General features: G+C 41.5%; 1 protein-coding gene across 1 annotated transcript in view; it reads left to right on the forward strand.

Annotated features, from left to right (window-relative positions):
* Positions 1–26,694, forward strand: part of epha6 (eph receptor A6) — an 888,039-nt gene that overhangs the window by 783,116 nt on the left and 78,229 nt on the right. Inside the window, exons 9-10 of the mRNA XM_068040607.1 lie at positions 6,244–6,314; positions 19,042–19,167. Coding sequence (XP_067896708.1) covers positions 6,244–6,314; positions 19,042–19,167 — 197 coding nt within the window. The remainder of the gene's footprint in view (positions 1–6,243; positions 6,315–19,041; positions 19,168–26,694) is intronic.

The following is a 26,694-nucleotide window of genomic DNA, read 5'->3' on the forward strand; positions in this document are numbered from 1 at the left end:
CTATAGTGTTCTCTAAATAAACAAAAGATGTGCAATTATGCTGGATTATTAACTTTGGAACAAATTGAACCACAAAAAGAGGCCATTTGACCCATTACATCTATGCTCGCTCTTTGTTATACCAAACAAAACTAATCCTGCTGCTCTGCTCTCTCTTTCCTTTGCTTCAGATATTTATCAAGTACCTTGCTCTGGTTCAAATGTAATCCTCCAAAGAATCATTCTCCACAGAGCTCTACTTTGGTATTTTCTTGGAATTTACATTAAGCATGAATACAGCTGGTGAAATGTTATATTTCCCGAAGTTGCCATGCTCCTGTTTACTTATGAGTCACATTGCACATATGTTCGTTTCAAGATCAAATGCCATGTAGGTAGTGATTAAAATGAATCATTGCTAATTAATTTAGTAGTAGATAGTGTTGCCTATGAATTCTACAAGGAACTAAAGTGTGTGTAATAGCATTCATTTTAGGATTGTCATTTGTCTCGTAGTGGGCTGGTCTGATTTTTCAATGGGTTGTCCAAACATGAACCAGACATCAAGAGGACAGTTTTCAAGTTGTGCCCTAAACAGGTGGGAATTCAGTGGAGCAGGTGATCTGCCTGCCCATAAAGCTGGAGCCATTTGAGACCTGTGCCATGTTAATGTGCCCCAACAGGCTATGAGCACCAAACAAACATGCCATTTCAGGGTGGATAGGAAATCAGTCAACTCCCACACACAGTCAGCTGGAGGTTCAAGTCTGGGGGAGGTGTAGGAGGAGGCAATTGGGGGGAGAGGGTTCTTAAATTGGCCAGAATTTTTTTAATGCAATAGTCTTCTACCTGTACAAAACTTGTATAAGTGAGCTTAAAAGTCTCTATCCAGTTGCTGGTGGGCACAGGACTGCAGCATAAAACTCTCCCTAATTTGAAATCCTGTGCAGAGAGGCCACAGTTTGGCTGATGTGGGAAAAGAAAGATTATCATTCTGATGCAGTACGGGTGTTTTTCTAAGATTGGGGCTGAGGAGACTTGTTGGAGCAGAGTAAATTGAGCTTTACTCTGCGTCTGGCTGTGCTATACCTAACCTGGGAGGACTGAATGTCATCCGTGCCTCCGTTGGATGCACTGTCACCTTTGAGTCCAGCAGGTTGTGGATTCAAGTCTCACTGTAGGACTTGAGCACCAAAATCAAGGCTGACATTCCAGTGCAGTACTGAGAGAATGCTGCACTGTTGGAGGTGCCACCTTTCATGTGAACATTAAACTGAGGCCCCATCTGCCATCTCAGATGAACGTGTTAGATTCCATGGCACGATTTCAATGAAAAGCAGGGGAGTTATCCCCAGTGTCCTGGCCACTCTTTATCCCTTGATCAACTTCACAAAAACAGATTATCTGGTAATTATCTCATTGTTGTTTTTGGGAGTGTGCTGTGCGCAATTTGGCTGCTGTGTTTGCTAACCTTACAACAAGTTACTTCACTGGCTGTAAAGTGCTTTGGGATGTCCTGTAGTCATGAAATGTGTTATATAAATGCAAGTTTTCCTTTCTTTTTCTGACAGTGTGCTTGAAATTCCTCATCTTGCTGAACACATGTACACATCAATTTATCAATTTCTTTGCTGTCTCATAGGATGGTAGCGTTAGTTATTTCCACACGAAATTCAGATCAGTAGCATCGCTGAAGCCAATCGCGGTCCTGGGACCATGCCAGCCCCTTCTGGCACAGGCCATTTACGTAACTCGCGCGGGTCCCCGCATGCGCCTGAAGTAGCTGAAGTGGTGATGATATGACATCGCACAGTCCTACCAGTAATGTGACGCCAGGATACCAAAGTTGGACCACACAGTTCCAATCAACGAATGCGCACGTCACTCACAAAAGATTGAGTGCTCAGCTACAAGCGGAGCCCAACTTCAATGTTATGTAAAGGGCCAGGCAGCCAAGTTGCAAATAACATGATTTTGAAGAACTTCTGCTAATACAACGACTTTGGCAGTATTCTGGAGTGTTTTGGATGTGTTGTGGTGAGTTCCTGGATTTGGCAGGGATTGTCGCTGCATTCATACAAGGAGGGCCAAAGATCAGATGACCTGTCCACACAAACGCTGTACCAGGTATGGTGGCTGCAGTTGCAGTGCCTCTGGATTTGTAGGACAACAGGGAGATGGAGCAGAGACTGCGGAGAGGGCAAGCTCTGTGCCATGCCCTCTGCCAAGTTGGAGCCTGACTTTTCCATTGTTCTTACGGTGACAATAGGCTGTCTGGCAGGTCAACCAATGCACCCAGCATCTCAGTGTGTATGCCGATCAACATCCTTCTGTATGCCGCCCCATCGAGGTCCTCATCTGAATCCCCTGCAGCAGAAGTCATCTGTGACCTTGTCCTCCAGGACCTGGCGCACAAACCATCCTTTCCCCCTGGTGTAGCTGTAAGTCACTCATGCCTAGTGATTCACCACATGCTGATCCCAACTCTATACCACCCTGTAAGATACATGCAGACCCTATCTGAGCTGGCAGCACTGCTACCAGGTCCTCAGCCTTTGTCCTCCAACTGTTCCTAATCACTCTGAGGTTTGTCCTTTAGCGTCTCCTGGTATCCCGCGGAATCATGGCGTCTTTCCTCCAGTCCACCTCCACCACTGAGATCTCCAGTGCTATAATCATGACTCTGGATTGCTCTCTCTCTCTCTTTCTATCTCTCTCTCTGCCCTGGTGTTCCATTTTCCTTGTTTACAATTGCAACAATACTATTCAACAGCTGCCTCCTGTAATTCAGTGCAGCTTCCATTTAAGAGGGACTGCCTTTAAGAACAGAAGGTTGAATGCACTATGTGCTATTTGCATAACGCTCCCTGCTGATTTCAGATGCAGCCAGCAGAGCAGGAGATGCTTGACCCGACACTACAATCATGTAGATGAGGTGGCAGCACAAAATTTGCATGCTGCCTAATTCCACCGGAACCGGTGAGGGCAAATCACAAATCGCAGCCTCCGTGCCCAAGAAAAGAGCAAAACAATTTTCAGCCCTTCAAGTTTTTCAATGAATTTTCCTCAATAGCAAAGGTAACATCAGAACTTGAGTCATGATCCCAAAGCAGTTTTACTTCCATCTGGTTCTGAACTTCTGGAAATATCATAACCCTAATAATACAGATCTTAGTTTGGTTATATGTAGTCTATAATTGAGATTTCTTGAGTTTCAATTAAAATCTGAGTCTATTTGGAAGCATTCAGATAATTAAATATCTCTGGCGGCTTAAACAAAAATTTGCATTTGAATCCACAGCTCCCTTTGTTAGTTTTAATATAGTATTGTAGTCATTCAATAGAAAACAACAGGTTATAAATACAATTCTTGACTGAAGGATTATGATCTATTATTTTTGTGAAAGAGAATTAGCATCACAGATGGGAACAGATAATGAAGCAGTCTGTGCCTGCATGCAGCAAGACTTGGGCAACATTCAGGCTTCGGCTGATAAGTGGCAAGTAACATTCACACCACACAAGTGCCAGGCTCTGACACAAATTTTCAAATCCTCTCTGGCCACAGGAGAGGTACCAGAGGACTGGAAGACAGTGAATGTGGTGCCATTATTCAAGAAGGGTAGCAGGGATAAATCAGGTAATTACAGGCCAGTGAGTCTAACATCAGTGGTTAGGAAAATATTGGAAAAAATTCTGAGGGACAGGATTAATCTCCACTTGGAGAGGGATCTTGGTGTACTTGTCCATAGATCACTGCAGGCAGCAGCACAGGTAGATAAGGTGGTTAGGAGGGCATATGGGATACTTGCCTTAATCAGCCGAGGCATAGAATATAAGAGCAGGGAGGTTATGATGGAGCTGTATAAAATGCTACAGCTGGAGTACTGTGTACAGTTCTGGACACCACACTATAGGAAGGATGTGATTTGCACCGGAGAGGGTGCAGAGGAGATTCACCAGGATGTTGCCTGGGCTGGAGCATTTCAGCGATGAAGAGAGACTGAAAAGGCTAGGGTCGTTTTCCTTAGAGCAGAGAAGGCTGAGGGGGGACATGATTGAGGTATACAAAATTATGAGGGGCATTGATAGGTTAGATAGGAAGAAACATTTTTCCATTAGCAGAGGGGTCAAGAACCAGGGGGGCATAGATTTAAGGTAAGGGGCAAGGGGATTTGAGGGAAAAAAAATTCACTCAGAGGGTGGTTGGAATCTGGAGCGCACTGCCTGAAGAGGTGGTAGAGACAGGAACCCTCACAACATTTAAGAAGTATTTAGATGAGCACTTGAAATGCCATAGCATACAAGGCTACGGGCCAAGTGCTGGAAAATAGGACCAGAATAGTTTGGTGCTTGATGGCAGGCACAGACACGATGGGCCGAAGGGCCTGTTTCTGTGCTGTATAACTCTATCACTCTATGACCATCTCCAACAAAAGAGAATCTAGCCACTCCCCTTGACATTCAATAGTATTACCATTACTGAATTTCTCACCATTAATATCCTGAGGGTCATCATTAACCAGAAACTTAACTAGACAAGCCACATAAATACTGTGACAAGAGCAGTTTAAAGACAGAGTATTCTGCAGTGAGTGTCTCACCTCCTGATTCCCCACAGCCTTTCCACCACCTACAGGACACAAGTCAGGAATGTGAGCAAATACTCCCCACTTGCCTGGATGAGTGCAGCTCCAACAACACTCAAGAAGCTCGACACCTTCCAGGACAGAGTAGCCTGCTTGATTGGTACTCCTTTCACCACCTTAAACATTCACCCTCTCAGCTACTGGTGCACAATGGTTTCAGTGTGTAGCATGTACTAGGTGCACTGCAGCAGCTCACCAAGGGTCCTTCAACAGCACCTACCAAACTTGTGATGTTTGTCACCTAGAATAACAAGGGCAATAGACATGAGAACACCAGCACTTGCAAGTTCCCCTCCAAGTCACACACCATACTATTTTGGAAGTATATCATGGTTCCTTCACTGTCAGTGGGTCAAAATCCTGGAGCTCCCTCCATCAACACTTTGGGTGTACCTTCACCGATTGCATGGCAGTGGTTCAAGAAAGTGACTCACCACCACCTTCTGAAGGGCAATTATGAATGGGCAATAAATGTTGGCCTTGCCAGTGACATCCGTATCCCATGAATTAATAAATTATAAAAATACGTCACTAAGTATGAAATGATTTTATGTCTGTTCCAGTCAGCATTTTTAGAAATATCATACTGGTTGTGGCAGGGCTCATTTTTGTATTTCTATAATGAAATGACTGCAGTGTCTCCACGACTAATTGATTACCATCTCATGATCTAGTCAGATAAATGCTGCATTTGTGTAACTTACCTTTTCATGCAAAATAACCATTGCACTTCAGAAATAATTAATTGTATGAAACACTTTGAGACATTTTGAGTTAGTACTATGTTGTATGAAGATCAAGTGATCATTGATCATTAGTAATTTTGGTTTGCCCCTCTCTTCCCCAAAACAATGGCGTTGCAATGGTCACGGATCTATGTTTATAGCACAATAGTTTATAACCAACCAACAGAAATTTCCTTGAGAGCAAATCTATTGCTGTTAACTGGCAATGATCAACTGACTTAAATTAGGCAATACATTGGCATGTATCTCATAACTGAACATGGGAAGAGCCAGAAGCAGTGGGATACTTGTGAATTGTAATGAACCATTAAGTATGGAGAGGGAAATTTGAAACTATCCATAAAGTAGTACATTATTCATCAATGTTGAGATAGCAAGGTGCTGATTAATTGGTAATTACATAACCATTATCTAGGCTGTTGCTTCACAATTGGGTAATTGTAACTCACATCTACAATAAACAAAGGCCTGTTTCTTGAGATAATGTCCTTTTGCTAAAAGTAATCTATATTGTAGATTAGTGTCTCTAATAAGTGACAGCCATTCACTGGTTCATTCGTCAGGGCAGTGCCTTGACCAATCAGAGTCAAGCTGGACATGCCAGACATTATTAAACAATGTCAGTCACTTTTGTTAGCTTTTGAATTTATCTGTAGTATTTCTATTGAAAGAGCTTCTTCACAGCAAGCAATCCATCCTATTGCTTTCACAGATCCCGCTAAGATACTGTTGTCCTGTAGTCATTTCTAACAGGTTGCCTCAATTTCTGAGTTGCTTTGATAACTGTATTGAAGTTGATATGTATTCTTTGAAGTTTGAAGATTGCTTGGTGTATATTTCAAGGCTTTCACTTTCCTGTCTTTGTGAAGGTGTCACTGGTATATTAAAGCAAAAATGAAATCTGAAGAAAAGAGGAGAACACATTTCCAAAATGGGCACAGTAAGTAGAACCTAACCAAGGCTAAACAAATTGTGGCAAAATGGGATTGCAGTCTGACTTTTCAACAGTTTTTGATTGATTCTAATGTTCAAATTAACCTCTAAATATATTTTAAATTTAATTGCATGTATTCAGGAAATAATATAGGATGTAGCAGTATGACTAGCAAAGCTTATCCTTTTTTAGTCATAATTATTGTTAGAAGTAATGATTAGAAAATCTCTTAATATCTGACTCCTTACACTGGGGTAAGATTTCTTGGCCCGGATTTTATGGTCAGCGGCAAAGCCAGGACACTCGCTGCTGACCTCGAAGAAAGCCTCACTAAGAGATCGCGAGACCTCTGTGGTGAGAACTTTAACACTTGTGCGTACTGGAAGCTACATATATCAATACACACAGCCCTGTTCTTTGCAGATATAAAGAAGATGTATACACATTGCGCCTGTTTCAACTAAACAAAATAAGTGACAGCCATTCGCTGGTTCATTCCTCAGGGCAATGCTTTGACCAATCAGAGTCAAGCTGCCTGGTTTAAATTTCAAACAAAGCTTGGCAGTTAACTCAGTCCCATAAACTGGTGCATTCTCCATGACAATGCCTCTACCAATCAGAGTCCACTTGCCAACCAATCAGCACTCTCTTCTCATGCAGTATAAATTTGTTGCTTTCCCTTACATTGGTATTCTTATGAAATGTCCTGATGAGTGCAAGAGAAAAGCTTTGACAAAATGTCTAGGTTTTCAGCAATACTCAGCTTTAACTCCTTAATGTGCATTTGATTGTCACATAGTGCTGAATTTTTCCAGCCCCATGATGGCTGGCTTGGAGGCAGGTGCTGGGAAAATGGGGGCAACCACATTGGGACAGCTCCCTGATGCACTCCCACTGACAGGCAAGTTTCCCATGGGCGGCCAGGGGACCGGATTGGCTGCGTGCACCATGGAGGTGAACAGCCAATGAAGCTGATTACAGACCCAATTATGGCCCCCGCTGCATGTGGAGGCCACCACTGCAATGGAGCCAGAGGCTCCGTCCTCCAAAGAGGAGGCTGCGGCCAGGAAAGGCCATGCCTGGGGCCCAACCGATTCCTCCGAAGGGCTTTCCCCTCTGCTCTGCGGGGCTTAATGGTTTTGCCCCTCAAAATTTGTAACACAGCATGCCTCCAAGGACACATTCATGCTGAGGCACCCTCGCGGTCCCCAGCCTGCCTAAGCAGCGCCCACCTCTCCTGGTGGGGCTGCCGAGGCTCCAGAGCTGCTGGCCCTCTGATTAGGCTGGCAGTATGCGAGAGCCTGCCCATTATCCTTAATAGGAGGGCAAGCATGGAGGTGGCCAATTAGGAGGCTGTTTCTGGGAAGATTGCACCATTGGGTGCATTTCCAGTAAGTGTGCGCTAGGGACCTTGCTCCTGATGTTGGGGTCCTGAAGCCCATGAGAAAATCCAGCCCATTGTTTAATGGGGATTCCCAGTGTGGAGCTGCAGTGATGTCATAAAGCTATCCAGGCAATTACATTAAAGAATTCTCGCAGACAGCCAACCAGGAAATAAATAGCACTAAAGTCAAATCACTTTTTCAAAATTTTACATTGAGCAAAATAAAGTTTGGAACATACAAATTGGATGAAGGTAGAAGCTGAAATATCATTAAAAATCTTTTAATTATTACTTCAAACAATTTAGTTGACAAAGTCTAGTAATTAATCATAATGAAGACAGTTAACAACACACCACAAATATAAAATTATTTTTTCAGGGCTAGATCTGTTGTTCAGCAATAGTTATTACTCAGATCACTGTTAAAAAACCCAGTTACACCCAATTGCACAAGGTGTAACTTTTTATGGGATTTCTAATAGCAATGTGAGAGTGGATAAGGGGAAAGTTCTTGCCACATCAACTGATTTTGTTGATCGCTTGCTCTGCAGTTGGAGGCAGAGCACAGCAAAGCCTGTGGTTAGAGCAGTAAGTGACAGATCACAACTTTAGGATTCCCACGTTAATCTACCCATCCTGAAGTTGCGGTCACTTTCAGTGGGGCAGTGACGGCGAACGCCGACAGTTCTCCGTCAAAAACCCCTGCTAGATCCACGCTATAATATTCACTGTGAAAGCATCTAAAAGGTCTCATTTAAATAGTAAGCAGAGGAATATTCACAATACATTTCTGATGTTACTTCATATAGTGGCCAGAGGAATTCTTATCCTCCTATATTTGAGGAGCAGATTTTGTTTTTGAATATGTTTTATCAAATGTCAAAGCTATTTTCTGATTCATAAATTAAAGTGTGACTCAAATTGGGTGATAATTGTAGGATTCTCCACATTGCAGGTCTATGTTGCTATGCTATGTTCATAATACAGTAAGTGTAGCATGCGTGGGAGGAATAGGTGACTTTAGACTTTTGGTTCCCAATCCTTTTATCCACTGGGATTTGCCTCACCTTATGCATAGGTTTGTTGTACACTAATTAATAGAGTGATGGCCATGATTAGTTTATGACTCCATTATTATTATTTAGGGCAAACTATATTTATGTTCACTCTATTAAATTGATCCAATCACTTCCCAGTATTGGCCCAGTCCTTGGAACTATCCCTTCTTCAAGACATCTGTGTAGTAGGATATGCAAGGTGGAAACCGATGAACAGTGAAGTTGCTCTTTAAAGATATCCCAATAGATTGACACAGTAACAGGCATGATAGTCATTCCGAGATCACAATACACAATCACAATTTTCAGGTTGATAATACAAGTGGGAAAAAGGCTGAATATAGAAAGTTCAAAGGGGAAGTGAAAACAAATTGAGAGGCAAAGAGAGAGTATGAGATGAGACTGGCAACTAACATAAAAGGGAATCCAAAATTCTTTTGCAGGCATATACATAGTAAAAGGGTAGTAAGAGGAGTGATAGAGCTGATTAGGGACCAAAAAGGCGATCTACACATGGCAGCACAGGGTATGGCTGAGGTACTAAATAAGTACATTGCACCTGCCTTTACTGAGGAAGAAGATGCTGCCGCCAAAGTCAGAGTGAAAGAGGAGGTAGTTGAGATACTGGACGTGCTAGAAATTGGTAAAGAGGAGGTATTAGAATGGCTGGCATAACTTAAAGTTGACTAGGACATGATTGGATGTATTCGAGGATGCTGACGGAAACAAGGGTGGAAATTGCAGTGGCACTGGCCATAATCTTTCAATCCTCCTTTGGTACAGGTGTGGTGCCAGAGAACTGGAGAATTGCAAATGTTACACTCTTGTGTTACTCGCAAAAGGGTGTAAGGATAAACTCAGCAACTACAGGTCAGCCAGTTGAACCTTAGTGGTGGGAAAGGTTTTGGAAACGATAGTCTGGGACAGAATTAACAGTCTCTTGGATAAACATGGATTAATTAAGGAAAGCCAGCACAGATTTGTTAAGGGCAAATCACATTTAAATAACTTGTTTGAGTTTTTTTATGATGTAACCGAGAGAGTTGATGAAGGTAATGCAGTTGATGTGCTGTACATGGTCTTCCAAAAGGCATTTGATAAAGTGTCACTTAATAGGCTTTCCAGCAGAGTTGAAACTTACTCCTCATAATTCGTATGTTTGTAATCCCATGGAATAAAAGGGACATTGGCAGCAAGCATACGAAGTTGGCTGAGTGACACGAAACAGAGATAATGGTAAACAGTTGGTTTTTTTTGGACTGGAGGACGGTACATAGTGGGGCCGGTGAGGGGTGGTGGGGGGGGGGGGGGGGGGGCGGGGTGCGGCGTGGCAGTATTGAGACCACTGCTTTTCTTGAGATGTATATATATATATATATATATATATAAATGACCTAAACTATGGTCTACAGGGTTCAATTTCAAAATTTGCAGATAACACAAAACTTGGAAGAATTGTGATCTGTGAGAAGGATAGTGTTAGACTTCAAGAGAACATAGACATGCTAGTGGAATGGGTGGGCATGTGGAAGATGAAATTTAATGCAGAGAAGTGTGAAATGATACATTTTTGTAGGAAGAACAATGAGCAGCAATAGAAAATACAGGGTACAATTCTAAAGGGGATGCAGGAACAGAGAAACCTGGGCATATATAAATCGTTAAAGGTGGCAAGGCAGATTGAGAAAGTATTCATAAAGGCATACAGGATCATGGACTTTATAAATAGAGGCATTCAGTACAAAAGCAAGGAAGTTATGATGAGCCTTTATAAAACACTGGTTCAGCCTCAACTGGAGTGTTGTGTCCAACTCTAGACACCTCACTTCAGGAAGGATGTGAAGGGTTTAGAGAGGATGAAGAAAAGATTTACGAGAATGGTTCCAGTGATGAGGGACTTCATTTACATGGTTAGACTGGAGAAGCTGGGGTTGTTCATCTTAGAGAAGAGAAGATTGAGAGGAGATTTGGTGGAGGTGTTCAAAACCATGAGGAGTCCAGACAGAGTAGCTAGATGGAAACTGTTCCAATCGGGAAAAGAGTTGAGAACCAGAGGAAACTAACTTAAGATGATTGGCAAAAGAACCAACAGTGACATAAGGAAAAACAATTTAAACAGCAAGTGGTTAGAGTCTGGAATGCACTGCCTAAGTGCGTAGTGGAGGCAGATTCAATCATGGCTTTCCAAAGGGAATTAGACAAGCACCTGAAGAGAAAAAGTTTGCAGGGCTACGAGGAAAGAGCAGGTAGTGAGACCAGCTAAATTGCTCTTGCAGAGAGTCAGCACAGACTTGGCCGGCCAAGTGGTCTCCTTCTGTGCTGAAACCATTCTATAATTCTAAGATTCTACCTGCTATAATGAAGAACATCCCCTGGTGGATAATAGGAACAAATGCATAATCAAGAGTCCTCAAATTACACTGCTGATAGTTGCTGAAAATTTTGAATGTGCTGCCTTTCCCCACCCACCCATCCACTTCAGTTCTCCAGCAGCACTCCACTCAGTTGTTGTGCTGTTGCTGGCAAGCTCAGTTTGTGCTGGAATGACTGATCTGAAGCTTAAAGTTCCTCCAGGTACCTAATCTTGATTCCAGCTGAATATAATGGGCACTATATCAGCCGATTCATCACACATGCTGCTCGGCTGTCAAAGACATGTGTGTGAATAGACAAGCTGTCTAATTTTAAATTCAATTGGTGGTAATCTGGCAGAGTAGATCAGCTGTCCATTGTAGAATCCACCTGATTTTCATACATTGATCACTGGCAGTAAAGCATATAATTTTGCATTTCCTTCTGTAGCAATGTGAATATGGCTGGCTTCAGGGCATTGCTTTTGACCAATGAAATTAGATTAAAAATGGCCATCTTATAGGAAATAGAGAGTAAGAGTTAAGATTGTTAGCGAGGATGGAAGTGTGTCTCACAGGGGTTTGCTTTGGCACCACTTCTGTTCAATGTGTTCACCAATGATTTTGATACAGGGTTAGAGGGAGTGATGTTCAAAATTGCAGACAATGCGAAATTAGGAGGCATAATAAATAATTCTGAGGACCAAAGGACGTTGCTAGAGGATGCGGAAACATCGTAGTTTAGGCAAAAAGGGGACAGATGGAATTCAGTGTTAATGTAAGGTGGTCCAGTTTGTTAAAAAAATAAAATAGTTATACTTAGCACACAGGGATGTTGAAGAACAGAGGGAATGGTGGGGACGGGGAGGGCGTCATTAGATTAGCAATACATTAAAAGCAGTATGCAAATGGATAAGGCCATAAAAAAAAATGTAATACTGTACTGGGTTTATGTAATGGTGAATCTGTACAAAATATTACGACCCGGTGAGAAAGGGGTCTAGGGTTCCCTTTCAGCCTTCACCTGGTCTTACCGTAACAGGGTTTAATTTTAAACACGCTGTTTTTTTAGCCCCCCCACTTAGTGAATCCTTGTTCACTAACTTCCAATTGTGAGACAAAGAAACTAGCCAAAAAGGTTTTCTTAGGTTTAAAGAAAAAGGTTGAACTTTACTAAACTTAAACTCTAATTTGGTTAATGCCTTGCGGATACACGTTGCGCCCATGCTAGCATACATACACGATACATACCTGCAGATAGAGACGGGAAAGAGCAGGAGAAATAAAGGGGAAAGAGTTTGAGGCAATATCTGAAGATGGTTTTGGTTACTGTTCCTCAAGCTTGCTGTAAAGTCCTTGATTGTAGGTAGGTCTTGCTTTTTGTTGAGGCCCAGTATTCTTCTTAAACCTTGTTCGATGTAGGAGACTTTTCTCTCTTGAAGTTTATGTGTCCTCAGTAGGTCCAGAGGCTTGTGAGAAAGAGATGGGAACAGACAGGAGAGGTCTTCTCACTCCAGGAGCAAACAGTCTTTCTGAGTTCAAAAACTCTGTGGCTAGTTCAAAAACCCCTGAACCAGCCAGTTAGTCATGTGACCAGCTGGTTTAACCAGTCCCAGCTTTTGTGGATTGTATCACCTTAGTAGTCTCTGGAATGCTCTTCCTGCCACCTACAATGTCTGGTGATCAAAATCCATTGTGGGTTGAATGTGTCAGGGAATGGACTTTTTCTCTCCACAAGCACTGTCTGTTTGTATGCAAATGTTTTTTTCCCAGCCACAGCTGATCTGTTTAACATGTCATTTCCTCACTCCAGCAACAGTTTAAAATCAATGTTCATATGGATAAAATTAATATGCCTCATTCTTGGCAGGTGGGGGTCTAGCATGACAAAAACCTTAGTAAGACTACAACTGGGGCAAAGACCACGTTAACATTCTAGAATAGTTCAGATAGGTGGTTGATGAAAAGGGCAATAAAGGGAGATGGCAATGAGGGATTGCTCCTTGTGTGCAGCATAAGCACCAACACAAATTGATTGGGCTGGACTGCCTGTTTCCATGCTGTAATTTCGATGGACTCTGATGGATTTCTGGTGGATCTGTCATGAGGAACTTTGTGCTGGTAGTTCAGCTGTTCAGGAACAGTTTGACAGCAAGACCTGAGCAATGGAGGTGAGTAAAAAAAAGTTGAATCCCAACTCCTGTTGATATCTCATTATTCACAAATAGTCTCACAGATAATCAACACAGAATAATTACAGTTCCAAAGGACTTGGAAAAGGTTGTGACTGGATTAAAAAACTGACAAAATTCCTCTATGGACCAGGACATAATTCCTTCAATGTACATAACTAGCTCATGGAAATTGTAGCTAATGAATCAATTCTTCAGACCAATTTCCTAAGTGGATGAGTTGGAAATGGAGAAATTCAACAATAATGTAAAATATTTTAAACTTTTCAATCCATTGGGCAGAATTCTCAGGGGAGTACAAAGTCAAACTGAAATCCAATGCATAACCTTAATATTTGTTCCTCATGTTACATTAATTCCAAAGATATTGCGAGGAAATGACCAAATGGCCATCCAGATGTGTGCTCTCGAGGAGAATCGCCCACATATTGGTAATTTTGTAGTCCCCAAAAAAATTCACAAAATATGAATTTACTAAACGAAAGAGTATTTTGTGCATAACAGATTACTGCTGATAGACCTGACTTTAGTTTACTGAAAAAAGCAGAAGTGTCTTCCAAGAATGTTGCTAAATCTAGATTTGAGCAAATACCACTTTTGATAGCAAAATTTTTTACATTATTTAGGCAATTCCACTTTTTGGGGGGGCAAAAATGGAAATTGTTAGAAACATCCAGCAGGTCAGGCAGCATCTGTGGAGAGAGGAAGGAAGGGTTAGCATTTCAGGACTATAACTCTTTGTCAAGGCTTCTGATTAGCAGTCACAGAACAGAAACATTAACCCAACCTTCCTCTTTGCAAGGATGCTGCCCAAACTGCTGAGTGTTTCCAGTATTTTCTGCTTTTATTTCTGATTTTCATGGGTTAAAATTACCCATCATGTCTTTATTTCTAGTCTCCTTTGAATAAAGTAAGCATTGGAATCTAGTGTTAATTCTAGACAAATTAATACCGGGATTAAACCAATGGAAAATATTTAATTGTAGTTCTGTAAACGTCCCTTTTAATACTTCTGTATAAAGCAGACAAAGAACTTGTCTTGTCAAATCATATATAACGCTGTCTAAAATCTGAGTATCCTCATTTGAGACAAGCCCGTGATCTTCCATTTAATCCTCAGCAGTTCACAAAAAATACAAATGTACAAGAAACTCATACACTGTGAGCATTACATCATAGATATATTGGAACCTGGAAAGGTTTTGAGGTGTGAATGAACTGATTACGACTGGTGTCCATCAAATCCACATGACACAAATGAAAATTTTCTGCCTTCAAGCCTATTTTATCCCAAGTCTTTTGTTACATGCCAATTAATTCATACTGCAACCATTGGATAGGTTGTATTGTTTTTCTCTTTTCTTTAAAATGTGTTTTTTTTATATTGACTACATTAAAAACTAAAGCTACTGAAGAATGGATTATTTTTATCTTTTATTTGTACCGAGAAGCCTCATCAATCTCCGGTATAGTACCAGTTATATTCAATTGAAATATAATCCTACGGACAGTTGAAAGAGTAGGTTAGAATTTCTTGCTGGTAGCAACTGGAGACAGTGTTGTTGTTATTTGAGGCATGATTCTCCTATGGTATTAGTAGGAAAGGGCCAGTGGCAGATTTTAGATTTTCCATCTCTTGCTGGCAACCAGTTGTACAAAGTTATCACCAGTGTTCCTACTTAAGCTTGGAGGAAAGAGCTAATCCAAAAGTGGTTGAGAAGAACAACTATAAAAGCAGCTTACTACATTATTATTTTCTTCATTTTTGTGTTTGCTTGTTTTCCTTTTTAATGCCATTATCACTCTTGGGAAGCAAAAAGACTAGTTACAAGTTGGGTCATTCCCTCAAAGTTAGTTATTTCCTTTTCTCTAAGGAGCTTTCTCTAAGGAGCCCTCCCTCAGCTGATGACTCAGTACTCCTCCATGTTGAACACCACTTGGAGGAAGCACTGAGGGTGGCAAGGGCACAAAATGTACTCTGGGTGGGGGACTTTAATGTCCATCACCAAGACTGGCTCGGTAGCACCACTACTGACCGAGCTGGCCGAGCCCTAAAGGACATAGCTGCTAGACTGGATCTGCGACAGGTGGTGGGGGAACCAACACGAGGGAAAAACATACTTGACCTTGTCCTCACCAATCTGCCTGCTGCAGATGCTTCTGTCCATGACAGTATTGGTAGGAGTGACCACCGCACAGTCCTTGTGGAGACGAAGTCCCGGCTTCACATTAAGGATACCATCCATCGTGTTGTGTGGCATTATCATCGTGCTAAATGGAATAGATTTCAAACAGATCTAGCAATGCAAAACTGGGCATCCATGAAGCACTGTGGGCCATCAGCAGCAGCAGAATTGTACTCAACCACAATCTGTAACCTCATGGCCCGGCATATTCCCCACCATACCATTACCATCTAGCCAGGAGACCAGCCCTGGTTCAATGAAGAGTGCAGGAGGGCATGCCAGGAGCAGCACCAGGCATACCTAAAAATGAGGTGTCAACCTGGTGAAGCTACAACCCAGGACTACTTGCATGCCAAACTGCGTAAGCAGCATGCGATAGACAGAGCTAAGCGATCCCAATACCAACGGATCAGATCTAAGCTCTGCAATCCTGCCACATCCAGCTGTGAATGGTGGTGGACAATTAAACAACTAACTGGAGGAGGTGGCTCCACAAATATCCCCATCCTCAATGATGGTGGAGCCCAGCACATCAGTGCTAAAGATAAGGCTGAAGCATTTGCAACAATCTTCAGCCAGAAGTGCCGAGTTGATGATCCATCTCGGCCTCCTCCTGAAGTCCCCAGCATCACAGATGCCAGACTTCAGCCAATTCGTTTCACTCCACGTGATATCAAGAAACAACTGAAGGCACTGGATACTGCAAAAGCTATGGGCCCTGACAATATTCCGGCAATAGTACTGAAGACCTGTGCTCCAGAATTTGCCGCGCCCCTAGCCAAGCTGTTCCAGTACAGCTCCAACACTGGCATCTACCCTGCAATGTGGAATATTGCCCAGGTATGTCCTGTACACAAAAAGCAGGACAAGTCCAACCCGGCCAATTACCGCCCCATCAGCCTACTCTCAATCATCAGTAAAGTGATGGAAGGTGTCATCAACAGTGCCATCCAGCGGCACTTGCTTAGCAATAACCTGCTCAGTGATGCTCAGTTTGGGTTCCGCCAGGGCCACTCAGCTCCTGACCTCATTACAGCCTTGATTCAAACATGGACAAAGGAGCTGAACTCAAGAGGTGAGGTGAGAGTGACTGCCTTTGACATCAGGGCAGCATTTGACCGAGTATGGCATCAAGGAGCCCTAGCAAAACTGAAGTCAATGGGAATCAGTGGGAAAACCCTTCGCTGGCTGGAGTCATACCTAGCGCAAAGGAAGCTGGTTGTGGTTGTTGCAGGTCAATCATCTGAGCTCCAGGACATCACAGCAGGAGTTCCTCAGGGTAGTGTCCGAGAGCCAACCATCTTTAGCTGCTTCATCAATGACCTTCCTTCAATCATAAGGTCAGAAGTGGGGATGTTCGCTGATGATTGCACAATGTTCAGCACCATTCGTGACTCCTCAGATACTGAAGCAGTGCGTGTAGAAATGCAGCAAGACCTGGACAATATCCAGGCTTGGGCTGATAAGTAGCAAGTAACATTCGCGCCACACAAGTGTCAGGCAATAACCATCTCCAACAAGAGAGAATCTAACCATCTCCCCTTGACATTCAATGGCATTACCATCGCTGAATCCCCCACTATCAACATCCTGAAGGCTACCATTGACCAGAAACTGTACTGGAGTAGCCATACAAGAGCAGGTTAGAGGCTAGGAATCCTGAGGCGAGTAACTCACCTCCTGACTACCCAAAGCCTGTCCATCATCTACAAGGCACAAGTCAGGAGTGTGATGGAATACTCTCCACTTGCCTGGATGGGTGCAGCTCCAACAACACTCAAGAAGCTCGACACCATCCAGGACAAAGCAGCCCGCTTGATTGGCTCCCCATCTACAAACTTTCACTCTCCCCACCACCGACGCACAGTGGTTGCAGTGTGAACCATCTACAAGATGCACTGCAGCAATGCACCAAGGCTCCTTAGACAGCAACTTCCAAACCCGCGACCTCTACCAACTAGAAGGACCAGGGCAGCAAATGCATGGGAACACCACCACCTGCAAGTTCCCCTCCAAGTCACATACCATCCTGACTTTGAACTATATCGCCGTTCCTTCATTGTCGCTGGGTGAAAATCCTGGAACTCCCTTCCTAACAGCACTGTGGGTATACCTACCCCAAATGGACTGCAGCGGTTCAAGAAGGCAGCTCAGCACCACCTTCTCAAGGGCAATTAGGGATGGTCAATAAATGCTGGCCTGGCCAGTGACGCCTGCATCCCATGACTGAATAAAAAAAAAGAGCTTTAATGTCAGTCATCTGTTCCTGCACTGTTTGCATACTGCTCACGTGCACATGCCACACCAGCAAACAATGCGGCACCAAAAGACAAAAATGTTCACAAAAGCAGTTAGTAATCGTTAGTTTATCCACTTTTTCCCAGCAACAATTCACAATGAGAACAGTGGTTACAACATGCAATTTGCCATTTGAGATTACACCAATTCACGCAGACAATAGCATTTGGTTGGGAGAGAATCTTACTGGCATTGCTTTTGGCAAAAAAGAGCTTTGTTTAACCAACAAAAAAAATAATGTCCCCCTAACCTTTTGAAGAGCGCAACCATATCATCTGTCTTTATGGCCCTGAGCAAAATCATATTGAATTATGGGCAGAATTATTCCGTGAGCGCATTTCCAATGGGGGGGTTATCCCAACCGAGAAGCATTCATCATTAGGACTCCGTAATGAAAGAGATAGTATTTATACTCAGTGTTCCATCAAGTAGATTTTATGTCCTGCACACATAAACTTTCATTGAACTGAAATGCATTGTTGCCAACTTACAGCAAATTGCTATTTTTTATGTAAAATGGCAACTTTTAGCAGCCGTGGCTTTTTAATACAACTTTTGAAGAACATTTTTATTTCTGTACAACAATGTGATAGGAGAGAGTTTGTTTTTAATAATATGGATTCAGAACATGGCGCGGGGGGGTGGTGGGGTGGGGGGGGGGGGGGGTGCTTCTACGGGGCTCTCCTGAACAGCGATCTGAAAAACAGGGTAAACAGTCATTTCTAATTGTTTCTGTTGTTGGTCGCGATAGTCTACTGGAGTTCCAGTGGGCGATCGAGAGAACTCCGACGGAAATTACAGGCGTATATGTTCTGATAGTGGCAGAGGGCATGAGTCAGATTAATATCAAAGTGATGTGATTGTATTTCATATTTTTGATTGTAATGCTCCATCATTGTTACCAAAATTATGAATGCAGCAAGTTAAATAATACAAACAAAAAGCAAGGCTGCTGAGTTAGTTAGCAATTTCTTCACCATCAGCGTATTTCTAATCAGCAAACAACTGCTTCCATTGTAATTCACAAAATAAATTTGCTGAACCTTCAGCTCCACATGGAGAAGTAAATTCCCATTAAATAGACTTTTACAATGCACACTTTTCACCAATTTCCAAGATGCCGGAATGTGCTGGGATTAAATACTTAGACAACAGCCGATACTTTGTGAGCAAAATCTACCAGTAAGTCAAAAGCGGATTTTTGTGTCATGCTGGGTTTATTTCATTCTCACCAAATGTAAAATTGTATTTTAATTCTTTCCAGTCAGATTTCCAGGGATGAGAACATACATTGATCCTGATACTTATGAAGACCCATCTCAAGCAGTGCATGAATTTGCAAAAGAAATAGATCCCTCCAGAATTCGCATAGAGAGAGTGATTGGAGCAGGTAAAAATAGTAGAAAATACCAGAGAATCTTTCCTGCTGAGGATAATCGAATTGTTTCAGTTTGACTTGTTCCTTTAAAGATTCAGCCTTTTGAGGCATTTGTTTTGCAAGTGATCTTTTCAAACTATTTTCCTTAGCACTAACTAGTTTCACGAAACAATTTCTTTGAAAGTGCACTGGAGATTAATAGTTTCAAGCCATTAAAGTATTCAACAGAAATTCCCCTCTCTGCTATTTTTGTGAATTCATTAACCAATTTGAAATAAGTTGGTTAACACTTGGTTAAAATAGCAGGAGGAACTTCAAACAGACACTTTGATGTATCTGAACCTGTTAGCACACAACATAATTTCAGGCCAGTGTTACCACTTTTCATATTCTTTTTTAAAAAAAAAATACACTTAATTTCTTTACTGAGATCCAACTATAAGCAAAAGTGCAAAGAAAATAACGCAGTTAGAACATAAAAATTTTAGGAACAGGATAAAGACCAAACACTCCCTCCTTTTTTCATATACCTACTTTCCTACCCTATTCCTCAGTTCCTTCTCACTCTAGAATGAATCAGTAATCTCTTGAACTCAAAAACATGCTTCAATGGCCGTCCCTGGTAACTTATTCCACAATTCTAATACTCCTGGAATGAAAAGTTCCACTTAACTTTCCTCCTTTAGTTCCAACTTTATCATTTGTAATTTATGTTCCCTGGTATTTCGATAAACTGCTGTTTGTTGCCTTCCAACCTGCAGCCATCTTGTTACAGATTTTTGTTTCTCTATTGGATTTTGCTTTCTATTTGGAAGTTGAGCAGCAAAGTACTTGAGTAACATGACTGCACCTTAAAGCTTCCTAAATCTTAACACTGTGTTTTATATTATAGTACATATATATTTATACTGAATTGTTTATACACTTATAATCCATTGTTGTAAAAGTGCAGAATCCTCTTGCAGAATCATAGAATCTTACAATACAGAAAGAAGCCATTTGGTCCATTATGTCTGTTCCGGTTCTTTTAAAGAGCTATGAAATTATTCGCACCCCTTACTTCCCTGCTGTTTCCAATGTTATTCAGCTTTATCAACCTTTCACCACCTCTTCTGTCTCCTGCTACCTAACAATCTGGAAAAAAACTTTAAAAATACATTCTGCATTATATACAATTAAACAAAATATTGAATAGAGTGAGCTTAATGCTTCAAATTAACCTCAGCATTTTTCAAGTGTTTAAAAATCACTTGAACTTTGCTTTTATGATTTATGACGTAATTGGACTGCATCAAGTTAATTCTAATTTTGTCTCTCGTTGGCAGCTATGTATATTCCATATATAATGCATCACTAGCAGAAATACACAACAAGGGATTTTAGTCACCTCCTAACACTAAGCTTATTTCACAGTCTGAAAAAGTCTGTGCTATCAATTTGTTTTAATCTGTCTTTGTTTTCCCCCAAGTAATTTCATAATTTAAGTCTTCAATTGGCTCACTTGTATTCTGATATATTTTGTTTTGTCCCTCTTTATCCAGCTCCTAGCTGTTACCAGCACTTTTCTGGTGCAGGGATGTGCATCTTAGAAACTATTACTGAAGGAACTAAGTTAATTACAATTTTTACAAATGTCTTCCAATCTGCAGATCTGCCATGTGAACTCTCTGCTCACTATTATTTATGCCATCTATGAAAATGTGTATTAAGCCCAAGGGCAGTAAAGCAGAAATTGCCCTATATTTTAGTGCTGACTATTGTAACCTTTGTTGTCTCAAAACACTGCAGCATGAATTTAAAAATCCGGTCTTTATTGCTGAGCTGATATATATGGATCCTTAGATGTTCTCATTCAAGGATGAATTTTGCTTTTGTTGCTTAATGATCCATTGGTATGTACTGCTATGTCCAATATAGAATTCAATGGCTAATAAGTCTTGTTTTACAAAGGAGGCATTAAATTTGATTCAAAGATTTGAAACTGTAGCTTATTAAAAACTATTGTTTTAATTGTTCACAAAGTACAAAGTAAATTAAACAAAACTGCATTAAGAAACCAGTTTTACAGAAGATAGGACTCAGTCATGTTTTGGAAAAAAAACTGCCAACAACAAATGTGAGAATAAATTGAGAGCGTTATACCTTGCCAAAATTAATCTTTGTTATTGCACATTAACTGACAGTTGGTGAGTTCTAATTTAATTTAATAAAACAATGTGTTAATTTATACAGACATTATAACAAAATCCAAATGAAATCTGGAATACTTTCAAATGAAACATTGTTAGTAAACCATACAAATACATGCCAGTTGCAGTCCACAACACATGTTACAACACTTAATTTCTTTTGCATCAGGAAAACTTATAATTTATTGTGTTCAGCCATTTAAAATAAAATCTGACATCAGATGCATTTTGGAACCATCATTCAGATCTGACCAAATGTCTCATTTTAAGCCTGGAAATTACTGTTCATGAAATTTTTGTAACATAATTCAGCACATTGATATGGCATTCCTCAATCATCTACTTTAATACAAGATGTTGTGGTCTTGCTTTTTACACCCAACCCCCAACTTGGCAGAAACCCACAAGGGGTTAGGGGCAGTTGTAATGAGGCCAGTCACTTATCCCTGCTTTTTCCCCTGCCTTCCCCACCATGTCCCATTCTTTTGAGCAGGATGAGGGGTTCTTTATTTTATTTGAAGATCAGGTCCAATGATATCAGGAAGGAAATTGTGGGTCAGTAGAAACCTAGCAGGTAGGTTTGACAAATTTAATTTTAAGTTTCCTTGTGGGCCAAGAGTAGCAGGAATGTTCCTCCAGCCCTCGCAAGGAAGCCTTGGGCCACCCTTGCTGTTCACACCCCCCACCACCCTGCCCCTGTCACCCCTGTCCCCAGTCGCCTCCAGAGTCCCTATTCAATCACAACAGAGGCGCTGTCCCTTCAATTTATGACCAAGGGCTACTCTCACAAGTCCTTTGCTGCAGCTTCCTGCCACTGATCTCCAGCTCCCATTGGCCAACCAGATAGTGGAACTGGAAAAAAGGATCTGTGGATCCTAGTGACTCTATTAAAACATATTCAAATGAGGCCTGACCATTAAGATTGGCTTGGCATTCATGCACTCCCTTGGCATTCATGCACTCCCTTGGCATGTCGCACGTTTCGGGGTTCAAGCACATCATAATCATTAAAATCGGGGCCAATCGGTCTACTTATTTTAAAGAGGTTAATGCTTCTGATAATATAATGGCCAGAACGATTCAAATGAATGCATTAAGCTACTCAGTGATTTCCCAAACAAAAGCTAGTATATAAATACTATTTTGTATGTTTAGTTTTCATTTTAAAAGCTGTTTGCTGGTGTACAGGTTTTCATGTCTGATCATTGCCTGATTAAAAAATAGACAAAGCATTGGAGGCCAGCACTTCTCCTGCCACTTAGGATAAAAAATTGGTGTTCATCACTAAATAGATTCCTCAGATAGTTCAGCATTGATGAATGTTTGCAATAAGAAATGTCATTGTTGGAAAGCACTAGGCATCGTTGTGGGTTTATCATAAATTACATTGGTAGATTTAAAAATACCAATATCTGAAAATCATGATAAAACAACGCAACATGCATATTAGATTGTGCAACATGTACTGATTACTGGAAGAAGATTCCTTTAAACTAGTTTAAAATAACTCAACATGTCTTTCCAACTCTTGCCTCTTTGAGTACTTTTTAAAACAGCCACACACATCTCTTGTCACTGGGCTGGTCATACTCACAATTAATGCCCATTTTTACCAATGGCCTGGTCCCACTTTTGACTCTTTCAAATATATTAATTAATTTTAAATATTTTACCTATACTATTTTTAAGAGCCTGTAAAACTCATTTATGAATAAATTAAATTGTTACAACCGAGGTGGGAGGAATGCATTGTTTATTCTAGTTCCACTTCTCCACAGGTCACAACATATAAAACACAGCAACCAGGTTTCTTTAATAAACAACAACATTATCAGTTTATTATAAAACAAGTCTTAACCAGTAATGAAGCAAAGCATAAACACACAGCTCGAAACATAAAAGTTCCCTTTTTACCTTAGCCCCTCACTCACACACACACATACATACACCGGTTAACCAAAAAAAAGAGATTTATTCTTTAGAGCTTGAGTACAGAAAAAACAAAAAAAAATGTTGGCTAATTCTTGAAGAAAAAAGAGAAGATATGAAAGGATGTCAGAAGTCCTTTTCTGGTTTGGTATGTGTAGATGGCTGTTACTGGGATCTTCCTAGAATAGTTCTTGTCAAGTAACATTAAAGATCAGTTTGGGCAGGCTTTCCAGGAAAAATGCAGTAATGGCTTTCAGGCAGTTTCTTACACTTGCTTCTCAGCTTCTAAAGATGGAAAACTGGCAGGTTTTTTCAAAGAGCTGGAACAGACTGAGCTGGATGTTGCTCTCTTGGCAAGTTTTCTCCAACTGTCTTTTCAAACCATTGTCCATATCGCAGCTCACTGTAAAACGTGAAACCAAAACCAATGTCACAAGAATCAAGCTTCCTGACCCCTATAAATCTTGACCTGTCACTTCTTTATAAACATCATTCCCCAAGTCAAAATCAGTCACTGCAGGGTAATTATTTGAAGACAGGGTGCCTTCCCATAACTGGTTACAATCCAGACCTCTCAGTGACCCGTGAAAAAAATTCATGGACTCCTTTTCAGTTAGAAAACACAAGTCTTCAAAATTTAACAAAAAAATGGAAGCAACTCGTAACAAAATATGTAGAGATAGATATTGTATAAAATTAAGAGCATCAGGTGAACAGCAGTGCTGATGAGAAGGAGCAAGCAAGCAGAAGTGGGAAAGAAAGGTAGGATCAGGAATTAAGTTGTACATACCTTAGGAAAGAAAAAGAAGCAAAGGGACAGAACATAGAAGGGGAATGAATGAATACGGAAAAAGATGCAGAAATTAGAATTAAGATGAAGAAATGGATTTTTTAAGACCAATACTTCCTATCCATAAATCTCACTTTAAGTTACTCCATTTTAATGATTTTCTGACAAGATTTTAAATTGCTTAGTACAGAGATCTTAAATTAAACTTCAGCAAAACGTCTCCCAGTTTTTACATAGGATTATTGTTCAAAATCAGCTTGATTTAGTTGACCTATTAACTGAAAGATTTAATAGTTATATGGGTGTTGAGGTTGTTTATCCTAACAGAGATAGCAACAGGAACCACGAAGAGTGCCACTTCTTGTCAATTCCTAGCTGGGTTACCAGTGAAGACATTCCCATTTTACAAATAAACCTCTGATAGAAGTTAGGCTGCAAGTTGTTGCATGGACTAGGAAAAAGTTCTTGGACCTTTTTTAAGGGCTATTTACTTCAATGGGGGGAAGAGTTGCTCTGGTTGTTATGTGTAATGGCATTGTAAGTAAGGGGAACAATTTTTCATCTGGTGTGCATATCAGGCAGGTGGCAGGACAGGAAAGTGCTGTGCTTGTCCTAAAGAATCAGTGTGGAGCCTGTGCTATTTTCATGATCAGGCCTAATTTACAGTAACTCAGTGAGCTGTTGACCCAACATACACTCACTAGAGGCCTCTCACTGATTAGGCATACAGGACATTCGACAGGATGGTGACCAACACTTAAAGATCCGCAGCAACATCTTAAAGGGTAGGTCCCTTTTATCATGTGGGGGCAGTGACCAGTGAAATTGTGTAGCAGCAGGCAAAATGACTTTGAATAGGGCCTCCAGACTCTTCAATACAATGAAACTGTTGATTGAATAAATGAGAAGTAGGTAGGACATCCTCTTACTCTCTGATGAGCAACAGGTGCCAAGGCAAATCAGTCAGCAGGCATGGTGACAGGTGGCAGAAAATGTCACTTACATTGTTCCCCAGGACCTGATGGCAGTGCAGAAGAAATGCAATGATCTGACTGAGCTGCCAAGGTAGGAATCCACTTCACAACTCTCATAATGTCTCCACAGCCCTGCATGACCCTAATTTGACCTCAGCAATATCAATCATTCCCTTCCCGCTCCTTAAGTTAGCAGGAAACACTTTCTGATGTACTTACACCCTCAAAAGCTGCTACTGCCCTCCAACTGCTTCTCCATCATGTCATCACTAGCTGCTTCTTCCTGTCATCATTCACTATGTGAAGCTGCTTCATCCATCTTTAAAACCCTTCCAAGGGGCACATATTAACCCACTTCCACTCTTCTTGCAGGAGAAGCTGGCACAAGAAGATGACAATCAGCACAGGAGGAGGCCCTGCTGCTTTCTAGTACTACCACAAATGGAAGAGATCGCATTTGATTTTTTAAAAATTCTTTCATGGGATGTGAGCATCACTGGCAAAGCCAGCATTTGCCCATCCCTAGCTGCTCTTGAGAAGGTGGTGGTGAGCCACCTTCTTGAACCGCTGCAGTCTGTATGGAGTAGGCACACCCATATGCTGGTAGGGAGGGAGTTCAAAGTTTTTGACCCAGCGACAGTGAAGGAATGGCGATATAGTTCCAAGCCAGGATGGTGTGTGACTTGGAGGGGAACGTGCAGGTGGTGGTGTTCCCATATGTCTGCTGCCCTGGCCCTCTGAGGTGGTAGAGGTCGCGGGTTTGGAAGATGCTGTCGATGGAGGCTTGGCGAGTTGCTGCAGTGCATCTTGTAAATGGTACACACTACTGCCACTGTGCACTGGTGATGTAGGGAGTGAATGTTTAAGGGGATGCATGGGGTGCCAATCAAGCACACTGCTTTGTCCTGGATGGTGTCAAGCTTCTTGAGTGTTGTTGGAGCTGCACTCCTCCAGCCAAGTGGAGAGTATTCCATCACACTCCTGACCTGTCCCTTGTAGATGGTGGACAGGCTTTGGGGAGTCAGGAGGTGAGTTACTCACTGCAGAGTTCCTAGCCTCTGATCTGTTCTTGTAGTGATAATATTTATATGGCTGGTCCAGTTAAGTTTCTGATCAATGGTAACCCCAGGATGTTGATAGTGAGGATTCAGAAATGGTAATGCCTTTGAATGTCAAGGGGAGATGGTTAGATTCTCTTTTTTTGGAGATGATCATTGCCTGACACTTGTGTGGCCACTCAAGACTGAATTTTGTCCTGAATGTTATTATTGGCAGAGGATGGTTTACAGCATTGGCAATGCCCAGGCTGGAGGGAAGGCACAGCAGGGTGTTTGGATATCTTCCTTTCCTTTTTTCCTTCTTAATTCTCAGTCACAGGCCCAGCATGACAATCAAGTAGTACACAGCACTGCTTACTATTACATCCTAATTATTGTCCCTCTCACTGGGTGCAACCAAGAGTATCGGCACCATAACCAGGTTGAAAAGAGCAAGCAAGCTGTGTGATAACTGTGGTCTGTCCCGCTCATGGCAAAATTGCCCTGCATTTCATGACTTGTGCAAGGTGTGGGGTGCAAAAGGACACTGGGCCGGCCTATGCAAAAAATCTGGCTCCAAAGACACAGCCAGAAGCCACAACAGGACATAGGCAAACAGA

This window comes from Heterodontus francisci, chromosome 10, assembly GCF_036365525.1.
Source record: "Heterodontus francisci isolate sHetFra1 chromosome 10, sHetFra1.hap1, whole genome shotgun sequence".
Lineage (NCBI taxonomy): Eukaryota > Metazoa > Chordata > Chondrichthyes > Heterodontiformes > Heterodontidae > Heterodontus > Heterodontus francisci.